We start from the raw sequence: 14159 nt of genomic DNA on the forward strand, positions 1-14159 counted from the left end.
ACAAATTCATCAAGTAGAAAAGCCTTGACTATTTCATGAGTTGCACTCGCAGTAAGCAGAGGACTGTGACGTGCGGCCAGGCCAAAGTATCAATCAGACTTTAGCCTAACCCTAACTGTTGACTTTGACCACAACCCACATCATGTCCATGTCCACATCATGTCCATGTAAACATAGTCGGTGTCACTGAATATGCTGGCCTGAAGTTGTGGGCATCAAGAAATAGTTTGCACAATGTCCATGAAGTGATCTTCTTGCGCCGGATAGTTAAGTTGGTCACTTATTTTGTGTTGGTCACTTGTCACTTTATGTACACTGGAAGCTTCTTTAGCCAAAACAAATTCCTTGTGTGTGTGAAGCACATTTGGCAATAAAACTGATTCTGATTCTGATTATTGGTATACAAGGATGGTGATTATTGAAATGCTTTGGACAGGATTCTAATGCTGCAATGGACATCTGATCTAACCAGCAACAACAACTGATCTGATCAGTAGCAACACTGGAAACTAAACGTGTCCATACTGCATTGCTGTTTCAGCCATTTTATTTTTGCATCTATTAAGCACTGATTTCTGGCTCTCTCTCAGTGTCTTTAAATGATAGCCAAGACTTAACTCTAGAGAAAAATTTAACGTATAAAAGCTTTACTTCACTTTTTAATGTGTTGATCAAATTTTAGAGAAGTGTCTAAGATTATTAGGTCTTTCAAATGGCTAAATGACAGAGTTTAAACATCCCAGATTATTTTATACTAGCCTTAACTGCCTGAGGCTCAAATAAAATAACTTTTGTTTTATTTGATCTTAAGCATAAGCTATTTGAAGACATCCAAGATCTAATGTCATCCAGACATGCAAACCAATTTCTCAGATCTTAGCCAGACTGACATACCCAAAAGCAGCACACAAGACAGCACTGAGGCCCAATGAACAGCCACTAAATACAGCATAACACACAGTGAGTGAGACAGAATGAATCACAAATTAAGAACTCTTCAGATGGACTGGCTGGCTCAGTAGTGAGCTGTTGAATGTGTGTCTATGTGGGTGGCTTAAAAAACTATTTGCTATGGTAGTGACCTTGCATGCAGGCTCCACTCACCACTTTTTTTGGAGGATTCTGCTTAGGAGACCAATCACAGACCAATCATAATGATCTGTGATTGGTCTCCTAGGCAGAATCCCCTAATCTCATTATGACATAATTTGTAGGGAACATAATGTTTCCTATTTGTCCCAAATAAGTTAAAGCATCTTTCACCAATAATATAAACTTTACACCAGTTCTCTAGTCTAGCAACTCAAGCCTTTTGATTCTTTGCTAGGGGCCAATGAACGTAGAAGTTGCATAATACAAGCCACTCAGCAATGAGCTTCAGTCAGGTCAGTGAACAGATTGTGGTCTGTCTATTGGTATTCTGAGGCTGTGACTATGTTACTGTGCTGCTAAGAATCTGCAATCTAGAGTTGCAGTTGTGTTATGAATATTATGGGTGAAATGCTGCAATTCTCATACTCTGTGCTATGCTGTCAATAGCCCGGTACCCTAAAATATTATATTTGGTGTGTATACCATCTGTGCAGCAGAGCTAAGCTCATTATAACAGTGTATTATAACAGTGTTGTCATTCAAAGAGCCTGAAGGCCTCGGTCTTCAGATCCCTACGCTCAGAGTCTGGAGTGCTGGAGCTGCACCTGCACAATCAGCCTGATTATAACGTGCCAGCTAACTGCACTCACACACACACACTCACGCAGCTGCAGTGTGATTTAGTCTGTGTGACGTTCACTGGCTGAGGAAGAAAATGCCATTAGCAGAATGTCAGACTGATGAGTTCAGGAATAGATCACAGGCGGCATTCACACTCACTGTGTGTGAGCGCATGCGTTTATGTGCATACTGTATAGAGAGCAGAATTTGCTTGCTTGTATATGCCTTATTATTGCCTTATTATTATTATTAGCCTTTATGAGTATGGCCATGCATCTGTGTAAGTACATGCTAAACTAAAGATGATGCTGATGATGAGGTAAGCTACATCTGTCAAGTAAAAGTCAATTATATGTTTTCATAGAGTCTTTCACAATATGCATTGTTTTAAAGTAGCCTTACAGAAAGACATGAAATGAATGTTTAGAATAGCAATAAGGCTTCATGCCTTGTAGTTTAAATCTTGCAAGTAAAATACTGCAGGTTTTGTAATGGAACAATTGATCAAGCAAGAGTATGTGCTGTACAATATACATGCTGTATGCATATACTCTATGCATATACTTTCCTTTTCACAACACCAAATCTGTTTAGCTGTGCCTTTACTGAATGATCACTGTGCTACATCCAACAGATTGCACTGTTATGTGTTTCTTTCTTTTTTCATTTTTTATAACCTGTTTTAACACATTTAATCTGTTTTTAATCACTGTTATTATTTGTTTTTATTTTTTTATACACCTTCCTGTTATGTAAAGCACTTTGAATTGCCACTGTGTATGAAATGTGCTATATAAATAAACTTGCCTTGCCTTAAAAAGATGTGTAGGGACTAAAGACACCAAGTGATGAAGTATTTCAGGCGCAAATCTGTCCCTTTCTTCCTGCAAACAACTCTTAAGGTGGGCAACAGCACAGGGTCTTTGTTTGCCTCTAAATGCACCACAGATTCTCTATTGGAGTCAGGTCGGGACTGCAGGCAGGCCAGTCAAGTACCTGTATCCTGTTCCTTCGAAGCCAGGACTTTGTAATGTGTGCAGAATGTGGTTTTGCATTATCTTGTTGAAATATGCATGGGCATCCCTGGAAAAGAAGGCAGCATATTGTGCTCTAAAATCGCAACTGTATGTACTTTTCAGCATTAATGTTGCCATCACAGATGTGCAATTTACCTTTGCCAAGAGCACTGAAACAACCCCATACCATGACAGACCCTGGCTTTTGGACTTGTTGCTGGTAACAGTCTGAATGATCTTTTTCTTCTTTGGTCCGGAGCACACGGTGTCCATTTCTCCCCAAAAAATACCTGAAATACTGGTTCATCTGACCATAGTACATATTTCCACTGTGTGATGGTCCATCCCAGATGCCTTCAAGCCCAGAGAAGTCAACGGCACTTCTGGACACTGTTAACATAGGGCTTCCTTTTGGCACAGTACAATTGTAACTAGCATTTGTGGATGTTACTACCTATTGTGTTACTTGACAAAAGTTTGCGAAAGTAATCCTGACCCCATTTGGTGATGTCGCTTATCGGAGATCACGCTTGTTCAGCTTAGGCTTGCGCCCTTGTCCTTTACGCACTCAAATTCCTCTAGTTGAAGGTGAAATATCCAAATGTCTTCCTCTCTTTCTTTGGGGAATATTGTTTTCAAGCATTTAGATAATTGTGAAATATATTTTTTAGCAAAGTCGTGATCCTCTCCCCATCCTTTCTCCTAAAGGACTACACATTTCTTGCATGCTGCTTTTGTACCAAATTGTAATTACAATAGCCTGTTGACATCACCTGTTTCAAGTCACATCACTCTTTAACCAATTCACCTAATCATTAGCCCTAAGTGGCTCCTGTCCCAACTTTTTTTTAAATGTGTTGCAGGTCTGAATGACAGGAAAGCATGTATATTTACAAATGAAATGACCTTGACCAGACAAAATATTAAATATTTCTGTTCGTCTGCAATGAAGTGCAAGTAAATTTGGAAATAAATTTTGTTTGCGTTTTCCATGCATCCCAGCTTTTTTTTTTATTTGGGGTTGTACATATAGTTACGTTTTGTGACAAAAAACAGGGTGAGATTTGCTGTACATATATATCTATGTATCAGCTCTACAGCAAGCTATGTAAAGCTTTAGATGTGGTGAGGAATTACTAGTTGGAACACATAGCCTTTGCTTTTGTTCCATATTGTTTTAAAACAAGCATTTGTTGTTAACTTGCCAGTTTGCTCTGGTTCAGGTTGATCAACTATTTGTTGTTATTTTTTAATGTTTCATCATTGGACACATCATTGGATGAATTCATTTAATAATTTTCTTTCAGCTTAGTCTCATTATTAAGCTTGGGTCACCACAGCGGAATGAACCGTCAACTTATCCAGCATATGTGTTGCGCAGCGGATGCCCTTCCAGCTGCAACCCATCACTGAGAAACATCCATACACACTCATTCACACACATACACTACCGATAATTTAGCTTAACCAACTCGCCTATAGCGCATGACTGTGGGGGAAACCGGAGCAACCGGAGGAAACCCACGCCAACACTGGGAGAACATGCCAACTGACCCAGCCGAGGCTGAGCCAGCGACCTTCTTGCTGTGAGGAGAACGTGAACGTGCTACAATGTTTACAGTCACTGAGGGAAAAATACTCCTCAGCAAATGTGGCAATAAGACTAATTAATAACAAATAACACCAATTGTTAGTGTCCTACAATGTTTACAGTCTCCGAGGGAAGAATACTCCTCAGCAAATATGGCAAAGCTGCATTTCATTTCTGATGCATGCTATAAGCAGCAGAATAATCAAACTATTTAGGCTGTCAAATCACAGCACAGTGGCCTCTCAGAAAGGAGTTGTATAGAAGATACTTCACATTAATTGTTTTAGACCCTTTAAGAAATTAGGTGATCTTTAAAATGTAAAGTATGTTATGGGAAAATGAAAGTGTGTTTTAACATTGGATTAATGTAAGACTACATGTAAGAACATTAAACAGCATTGTCAGACACTAGCTATGATTCCATCCACCTATTGCATACAAAAACTAAATGAAAATTGCAAGATCAGCATAAATTTTTAAAATGCACTTAAACTTTAAAAAACAAACTGCACAATTGAGCAGAATAAACTTTTTTTATCCGATAAGAAATAAATGTGCATAAACTGAAACATTTACTGAATAAATTCCAGAATGCCTTTCAAAAAAGTCATATGATTTTGTTTTAACACGCATAAATAGCCAGTTTGAAGGAAAACATAGTTACTGGCATTGAATGATGGGGCCATGTTAATTGTTCCAATTTATCCCAAAGGTGCTCATTAGGAGTTCAAGTCTGAGTTTTATGCATAGGCCTATTAAATCGTACACAGTTAACATGGGGTTAAATCACAATCAGCTCCATAGCTCCCGAGTTCATGAATCAGTATGTCATGTATTGAATTCGACAACTCGTAATGACAGTAAGGAGCTTGGTTCAATACACATTGGGACACTGATGGTGACACAAGAACACCTGGGCATCACTACTGGAATTGATGAACAACAGCAAAATTGATATTTTTAATAAAATTTGTAACATAATAATTTAGTGGTGATGAAAAGCAAGTAACCATTGCATCTTTTGTGTGAATTATTTTCTAATAAGTCAATGGTCTATCACCAATTATTACCATTTATACAAAAAATCTGGTCCTCGAATCTGATTGGCTGATGTACAGCCTCCTCACCCTTCTGTATTACTCCGCCCACATAGAGTGACAGCAGATCAATAAACTCCCTACAGTTTGACAAATATTGCAGCTGTTGGAAAACATAATGTACTTTTGAGGCTTTTTAGGCAAGAATGTAGTTGTTTAGATTGCAACTATGACATTTATTTATAAGGATAGTGCCTATTTTAAATATTTATAATTTTGGAGATACAGCACATTGGCATCCATCAGCCTGTCATACTTAGCAGACAAAGATGATTGACATTCCGCCACACAATGGCGACAGAGGCTGCATAATAAGCCTTTAGAAGAGAAAAACTCAGCGTAATTATGGTGGCTTGAAAAGCCAGCATATTGTTATCTATCAAAACTTCTTCTTCTTCTTCTTCTTCTTCTGAGACTAATTTCTAAGTGTATCTCCTCCTAGGCCTTTCAAGCTACATACTTCAAACTTTCGTCAAACCTTCAAACTGGTCTGACTCGGGTTGCTATATCTTTTCTAACTGATCCGACTTTGGGTTTTCCGAAAAACGACCCAGAAAAATCCCAAAAGTCCCATTGACTTAACATTGGGTCAAACTTTGTGAGCTCATAACTCTGCATCAGACACACAGACTTCTAACTGGACTCATTTAACTCAGTCTAGCCAGCAGCCAATAACTGGTGACTTTTTAACTTACTAGCCACTCCCTAGCAACCAATTTCAGCACCCTAGCAACTGTCCCAGAGACTGTGACTAGCTATTCTAACACATGCATACAGTTTAAACTTCCTACTGACATGCTAATCTTCCTAGAAAGGTGCTAGCAACACGATAGTGACATGCTAGTCATGCTAGTATCATGCTAATTCATGCTAACACCATGCTAATTCATGCTAGAAACAAGCTGATTCATGCTAGAATCATGCTAGTAACATACTGATATCATGCTGGTTACATGCTAATTCATGCTAATATGCTAGTTACATGCTAATTCATCCTAGAATCATGCTAGTAACCTGCTACTTTATGCTAGTAACATGCTGGTAACATGCTAATTCATACTAGAATCATGCTAACAACATGCTAATTCATGCTAGTAACATGCTAATTCATTGTAGAATCATGCTAACAACATGCTAATTCATGCTAGAATCATGCTAGTAACATGCTAATTCATGCTAGTAACAAGCTAATTCATGCTAGAATCATGCTAATTCATGCTAGAAACATGCTAATTCATGGTAGAATCATGCTAATAACATGCAAATTCATGCTAGTAACATGCTAATTCATGCTAGAAATACACTAATAACATGCTAAAATCATGCTAACAACATGCTAATTCATGCTAGAATCATGCTAGTAACATGCTAAGTCATGCTAGTAACATGCTAATTCATGCTAGAATCATGCTAATTTATGTTAGGATCATGCTAGTAACATGCTAATTAATGCTAGAAACATGCAAGTAACATGCTAATTCATGCTAGGATCATGCTAGTAACATGCTAATTCATGCTAGGATCATGCTAGTAACATGCTAATTCATGCTAGAATCATGCTAGTAACATGCTAATTAATGCTAGAAACATGCTTATCCATGCTATAATCATGCTAGTTACATGCTAATTCATGGTAGAATCATGCTAATTCATGCTAGAAACATGCTAGTTACATGCTAATTCATGCTAGACGCATGCTAATTCATGGTAGAATCATGCTAGTTACATGCTAATTCATGTTAGAATCATGTTAGTTACTTCCTAATTCATGCTAGAATCATGCTAGTAACATGCTAATTCATGCTAGAAACATGCTAGTAACATGCTAATTAATGCTAGAATCATGCTAATTTATGTTAGCAACTGCCTAGCAACCACTCAGAATACTTTAGCAACCGCCTAGCAACAACCTAGAAACATGCTAACATATATGTACTTATCTATGCCGACTGTTTCAAACTTCATAAAAACTGCTTCAGTTATTTACACTTTAAAACGACTTCAAACTTTTAGACTCGGCTTTTCAAGCCACCATAAAGTTTGTCTTCAAACTTTAATATCTAGTTTCTAACTACAGCTGATCAAATTATAAGAAAACTGGTAAGTGTCATTCTAAGTCGATATCTCTTTTGTATGTTGTAGTGCTGTATTTATACTGTAGTAATCTGGTAGTGTTTGCCGTGCTTTGGCTTTTTAGGGGTTAATTATTGTGATCTCCCGATTGCAACAGAGAAATGCTGAGAATTGTCTCTACACTAATGGCATTTCATGCCGTTCAGCCTTATAATCTTAAAATGTGAGCAAAATCACCTGTTTTGTCATTACTTTAGATATTACGCTAAAAATCATTCAAAACAAGCTCTAAAGTGATGTTTAGAAAATAGCAACGGTTTCTGCTGTTCTGATGTCAGCTGAAGATGTGTATGAATGGCAGAAGAAGGTACTGTAGTTTCTCTTACAAAAAGGTTTTTGAGACCCTCTGTATTTGATCTTTTTTATATACATAATTATACTGTCGAACTGTTGTATACGCAATATCACTCTTGTAGCAGATCAATATGGCTGTATATCGTCATTGATGGAACATTAAAGCAGGCAGTCTGCGGCCTCGAGACAACACATGTGGCGATATACAGCCATATCACACTGCTACTCGTGTGATATTGCTCATTTATACTATCCCTACTGAAAAAAACAGCCTTAACCAGCCTAGGCTGGTTTTAGCTGGTTGACCAGGCTGGTTTTAGAGGGGTTTTGGCCACTTCCAGGCTGGTTTCTAGCCGTTTCCAGCCTGGTCTTAGCGGGTCAGGCTGGAAAATGACCAGCTAAAACAAGCTAAAACCAGCTGGTTTTAGCCGATCATCTCCCAGCCTGACCAGCTAATTCTGACTACATCATTTTAATATGTTGAGTCCTAACATACGCGGTAAATATCTGAACTTTCCATCACTACTGTTTATCTTACCTCAGAAGCAGCCTTGCACACATATTGTACTTAAGGCTGCTATCTTGTGGGTTGTTGTATTTGAATTTGAGGATGGGTAGATGGTAGTGGTCATGTGTCCTCTGAATAAAGGTATCAAAAATGTATGGCTGAGTTTTTATTATACATTATTTATTCTGATGATTTTAAATCTTGCACTCAACAAATATCCTCATTTAGAAAAAAAAACTGAAACTAATACTGAAACTAAAAAAAACTAAACTAAAACTAAGCAATTTCAAAATATAGAAACTAATAAAAACTAGTAAATCTGCCTCTAAAAAGTAATTAAATCTAACTGAATTTGAAAACAAAAAGTCAAAACGAAATAGAAACTGAAACTAATGAAAAATTCAAAACTATTATAACCTTGGTTCAGATGTTCCATTTGAACACAATTGTTTCACTTTTTTCCTTAGAAGGCTTTGGGTGAGATGTGTAAGATCTCACACAGGGAAGCAGTTTGTTTTGTTTTGACTTGGTTTTTGACAGTTGTAGGATTTGAAATTACTGAAATGATTAACATAGTGAAATGGAACTGTAATGCGGTCAATCCCTGCCTGGAACTACTTTAACTGTGTGTTTCCATGACAAAAAATTGCACATTTAGAATATTCATCAGCCAATCAAAATCAAGCAAACAACAGACTCATATTTTTACATGGACTTCACTTTCTAAATATTGCACAGGCACTTTCATATACTATATATGTATACTGTAAAAAGCCTTTCTCATTCTTTTGAAAGCAGATAATTCTGTAGAATGTCACTGTGGGATTTAGCATTAAGATTTGTCATCCCTGCAATCCATATACTGTACTTTTAGCCATATTGAATGCTTTTGATGTTGTCACATTAGTGTCTGTTTAAAGTGCCTTTAAAGAGCTATGAAATATTTACTCTTAGTAGAAGATAAATATGCCAGTAATGCATATTTATTTTAAAGTGGTGGCCCATGGGTGTAACTTTTTTAATCTGTTTGTGGACTCCATTTAATGTCGCAGAGACTTTCAACATTTGAAAAACATTTTCATACATTTGCATACTCTCTCCTACTACAGACATACCTGCACTATTTTTTTCTGAATTTCCCTGTATACCATCTATAAGTTAAGGGTATTTATGTTTCATCCACATTCACTTTCACACATTTGGCTGAGTTGTGCCAATTGAATTTCAGTCTGTCCATGCACTTTTTGTTATGACCAATTGAATTGAAGCTCTTTTAAATTTTCGAATGACACATGCTGAGAAATAAGGATCACACATTTACATTCTGCCAGACTTATATATTGTCAATAACTGTTTTCTAAGAAAGAATGAATGCATGTGAAGAGAAACACATAGACGTGGTGTAATGAAAGTGTAGGGCGCCTCCTACCAGTCTAACTCAGATAGTTCAGGCATTGTGGTTGTCAATGGTGACATTTGCATTTGCTGAAAAATTGTGTGTTCGATTTGTAGTCTGTCACAGAATAGTTCCTCTGCAGATCTTCCACTATTGAATTATTTGTTTTAAATATACATATCTTTTTTATTATGCCACTTGCATTTCATTGTATTGTCACAGATATCAGTGGCACACCACATGTTTGCATATGCCTTTTGAGTAGACATATTTAGATATTCAAAGTTTAACCTTTCTGAGGGTTTCCTTGTTGACTTATCTACTGTGTGTGTTTGTGTACGTGTGTGTGTGTGTGTGTCTAAACTGTTATGAAATGCATTCAAGTTTGCAATCATTCAACAGAGAACATCAATTACCTATATGGAGTTCTCCTCTGACAGGTTGAGCCTGATCTAAGTGTTTTCTATGTACCCTGATTGTGATACTTACTGCAGTTAATTACATTCACAGTCTGTTTATATTGCATAACACATAATTATATACATGCAGTACATTACATAAGTTGTTTGTGTTATGTCACAGTTTATATTATCCTGCTCTTCTGTGTTTTTTTATTTATTTAGTATTTTATTCATGATCTGATTTTCTCTCTCTTATGGCATGTTGTTCTGTTACAGTTGGTGAAGGCAAGAACTTGATTCCGATGGACCCGAATGGATTGTCTGATCCATATGTTAAACTCAAGTTGATTCCAGACCCTAAAAATGAGACAAAACAGAAAACAAAAACCATCCGTTCTTCCCTGAATCCAACTTGGAACGAAACGTTTACATTGTGAGTCTTATAATGTTATATCCTGTTACTCAAGATTTGATGTAAATGATCATTATATTATTTATTGATGTTTAACTCCCTGATAATTAATGTTATCAGTTGTATAAGATCTGCTGCTCTATACAAGTTTACTGTAGAGAAGGGCTATTCATTCAATTAGTTTGTCATGGGGGCCAGTTCATGAAAAGCATCCCAAATGAGGGGCTGGAGAGAAATGACTTGCAATATGAGTGATGACACAACAGCAATATAAGACCCCATATGCTGTATTTTTGCTCCTTAAGACACCCATGTTGGCTTTTTCTACATTAAAACGTTAATATGTTTTATTTTGAAACTACACAACATCACGGCATTGTACAATGTGGCTTTTTTTACAAACATATTCAAAAGTTGTATTTTGAGGCACAACAAAATCAGTGTATTGCTCAAGTAGGCTTCCTCTACATTCAGACATATTCATATGTTGTTTTGAACTGCATAACAATTAGGGATGCAACAATTATAGATTTTAGTTGTATGATTATAGTCTGAAGAATAATCATGGTTTCATTGTTATCACGTTTATTATGCTTTTATTAAGTTCAAAACCACTACTAGTTTAGAAAATCACAAGAAAACTGCTTATATTTTAAAGTGTTGTTTATTGCTGCTCAGTAACCAAATAATACAGCACAAAATATTAATGAAAGAACAAACAATAGTCCATTTCTCTCTTTGGACTTAAAAAGAAATGAAAAAGTTTTTGATTTAAACATGAGTGATAATTTTACAAAGAAAATAAACGACAGAACAATGAATAAATATATAAAAATAAGAATAAATGAAAAATAATATTTGTATAATGTTAATTTAATTTAAATGATCTGTTGTTATCATCTGCGTTTATACATACATAATCATTTAAATATTTTGTAATAATTCATATAATATATCTTTTGATTACATTGTACTGAAAGCTACGCACAACTCTCACCACTACAGCGTGAGATCATTTCTACTGTGTAATTAATCCGAGTGCGTCAGTCCGCTTGCAAGCCGTGCATGCACCGCTCCTATATAATGAACTTGTGCGCGGAAAAGACACAATATGTGAACAGCCTACTGCTATAGTTAATCCAATGTGCGTGCGTATTAGCCTCGGTATAAACTCAGAATTTTAAACTAGCGCACAGCTGTCTAAACTTTGTTTAGTTGCAGCAGTTTTGTTCCATGCAACATAAACGCGGCGTTGAGAAGAGTTTGCGATTAATTAACCGTAATGAATTAAAGCATGGTTAATAGTGAAATCGGCTAATCATTGCATTCTTATTAACTATATCAGTGCATTGCACAAAAGGCCTTTTCTAGAAACATATCCATTTGATTTCATCCTATCAAATGTATTAAAATTTGTATAATGCTTCATCTTTTTGCAACTTTGTGTTCCAGTAAGCTGAAGCCGGCAGATAAGGACCGCCGACTGTCTGTGGAGGTGTGGGACTGGGACAGAACCACCCGCAATGACTTCATGGGCTCAATGTCTTTTGGTGTGTCTGAGCTCATGAAGTCCCCAGTATGTGGCTGGTAAGAATGCATTTAATGCATTAGTTGAATACCAACGACCTCGGTTTCAACTAAAAATTGTCTTTATTATTCAGTAGCTTTTTAATTTTTAAGTTTTCTTCATTTATGTTCTGTCTGATATATTTTGTTATCTTTTACCTTATAAAGATTTGCAATTTAGATTTATGTTGTGTGATTATGGAGTACTTCAAGCTATTGAATATAATATGAGAAGTGAAGTACATGTAGCTTTGCAGACTTAGTCAGAAAATTCATTTAACAGAATAATATTTAGGCAGTAAATAGAACTCTAGGGATCTGAAATATGTTAAAAATACCATAAATGCTTAGTAATAACTTACCATCTGTCATGCAGGTACAAAATGTTAAACCAGGAAGAGGGGGAGTACTATAATGTGCCCATTCCAGATGAAGATGACCCCAATACTGAACTCCGACAGAAGTTTGAGGTGACTTTTTAATTTTCCTTATGTGCAAACATAACCTGGGGCTGAACCAACGTACACAATTACCACTGTAACAATAAGCTCTTTTTAAATAAAGGATGAAAATGTAATCCTTTTGTTCCCCTTCGGATGGGGAACTTCAATGCTATAGTGGATTTAATCCACTTATGTGGAATTTCGTTCAGAAAGCCAATTGTCTGAAAGAGTATGTAAACGGGCCAATGAAGTGCCAATGAATTGGCAGCATCAGCTTGCGCACCTGATGCTTGTTGCAATCAATTTAGCAATAAAAGCACAGGGAAAGCAAGGAGAGGCATCCTTTTTTCTTCAGAGACTTCACAGCCTTCTGAGAAAGTTGATGAGGGTTCCTCCTGCTGATCATCAGCGATTCCGAGCGAACGAGAGCGGTCTCCCGGTCCAGAGTGTGATACACGTGGCGGCAGACAGTCGAGCTGGGTTTTCTCCCTTGCCTGGCATTCTTTGGGTCCGGTCCTCCAGAGCGGTTTGTATATTGCACTTTCACCTAAAAGAGTAACACAGTCGTGCAGCGTGTCGTTTTCAGGACATCGCTCCGACCGTGCGTTTCTGGATGCAGTGGTTTCCTGTCCCCGGATGATGGGCACGAGCACTGCGTTGCATGTCTGGGGTCCAGCTTGTTAATGCGGTGCTCATGGGCAGTGCATGCTGTCACTACGGTGGCATGTCTGTTGTGCAGTTAAGATCGTGGGTCGCTCTTGCAAAAGAGCCACCCACCCCAGTTGTCTCCCGCTCCACGGCTGGGCACTCTGGCAGATCTGAGGGTTACAGTGGGAGTAAATCTGCCGCACTCAGGCTTGTGGACCTCTCGCTCCTTCACGCACTCCATCCATGCTTCGAGTAAGAGAAGCGCTCCGTCCTCGGATGGCTCCGCCCTCTCACTTGATGACACCGAGGCTCAGATATCCACTGCTGCATCGGAGGCGGGGTGTCATTGGCTGATAAAGGGTTCCCTCCCTCTAGGTGGATCTAGAAACAGACATGATAATCGTGCATTACCGGGCTGCTTCAGCCGCGGGCCTGGAGATGGTTTATCCCCCAGCCCCGCAGCCGGACCGACTAGATGGGTGTATGTGGAGGAAAAAAGGCAAGGCCTTCTAGCTTTCCATCCCTTTTTCCCGGAAGTGCACAGTGGGCTCACGCAGTCTTGGAGGGTAACTTTCTCTGCCCGATCTGTGTGCGCCTCCGCCTTGATGGTGGAGCAGCCAGAGTGTACGGGTCGATTCCCCAGATTGAGTGTGCCACTGCAGGCCCGCATGGTGCCTCTTTCTGCTGGAGTCTGCCTCGTCTCCAGTCCAAAGTTTGACGGTTTTCTGCCTCCCCGGAGCCAGAGCCAGGCTGCCTCCACCCTGCACACTAGGGTCCATGCGCGCCGCTGGCCCAGCTGCACGAGGGTGGTTCTGACCCAGGCTTGTTACAAGCCCCACACTGCACCCGATTGAGCTCCACAGACCTCAAGTCCGCTGCGTGTGCCCTGGGAACGACGATGGCCGCATTAGTGGTCCAGGAACGCCACCTCATGCTAAAAC

At 38.4% G+C, this 14159-nt stretch overlaps 1 protein-coding gene across 2 annotated transcripts in view; it reads left to right on the forward strand.

Annotated features, from left to right (window-relative positions):
* The window catches only part of prkcaa (protein kinase C, alpha, a), a 181306-nt gene that overhangs the window by 115965 nt on the left and 51182 nt on the right, over positions 1–14159 (forward strand). For both annotated transcript variants that reach the window (XM_056459747.1, XM_056459748.1), the window contains exons 6-8: positions 10426–10582; positions 12014–12148; positions 12504–12597. In XM_056459747.1, the coding sequence (XP_056315722.1) occupies positions 10426–10582; positions 12014–12148; positions 12504–12597 (386 nt within the window). The remainder of the gene's footprint in view (positions 1–10425; positions 10583–12013; positions 12149–12503; positions 12598–14159) is intronic.

The sequence above is a fragment of the Danio aesculapii genome, chromosome 6 (genome assembly GCF_903798145.1).
Source record: "Danio aesculapii chromosome 6, fDanAes4.1, whole genome shotgun sequence".
NCBI lineage: Eukaryota > Metazoa > Chordata > Actinopteri > Cypriniformes > Danionidae > Danio > Danio aesculapii.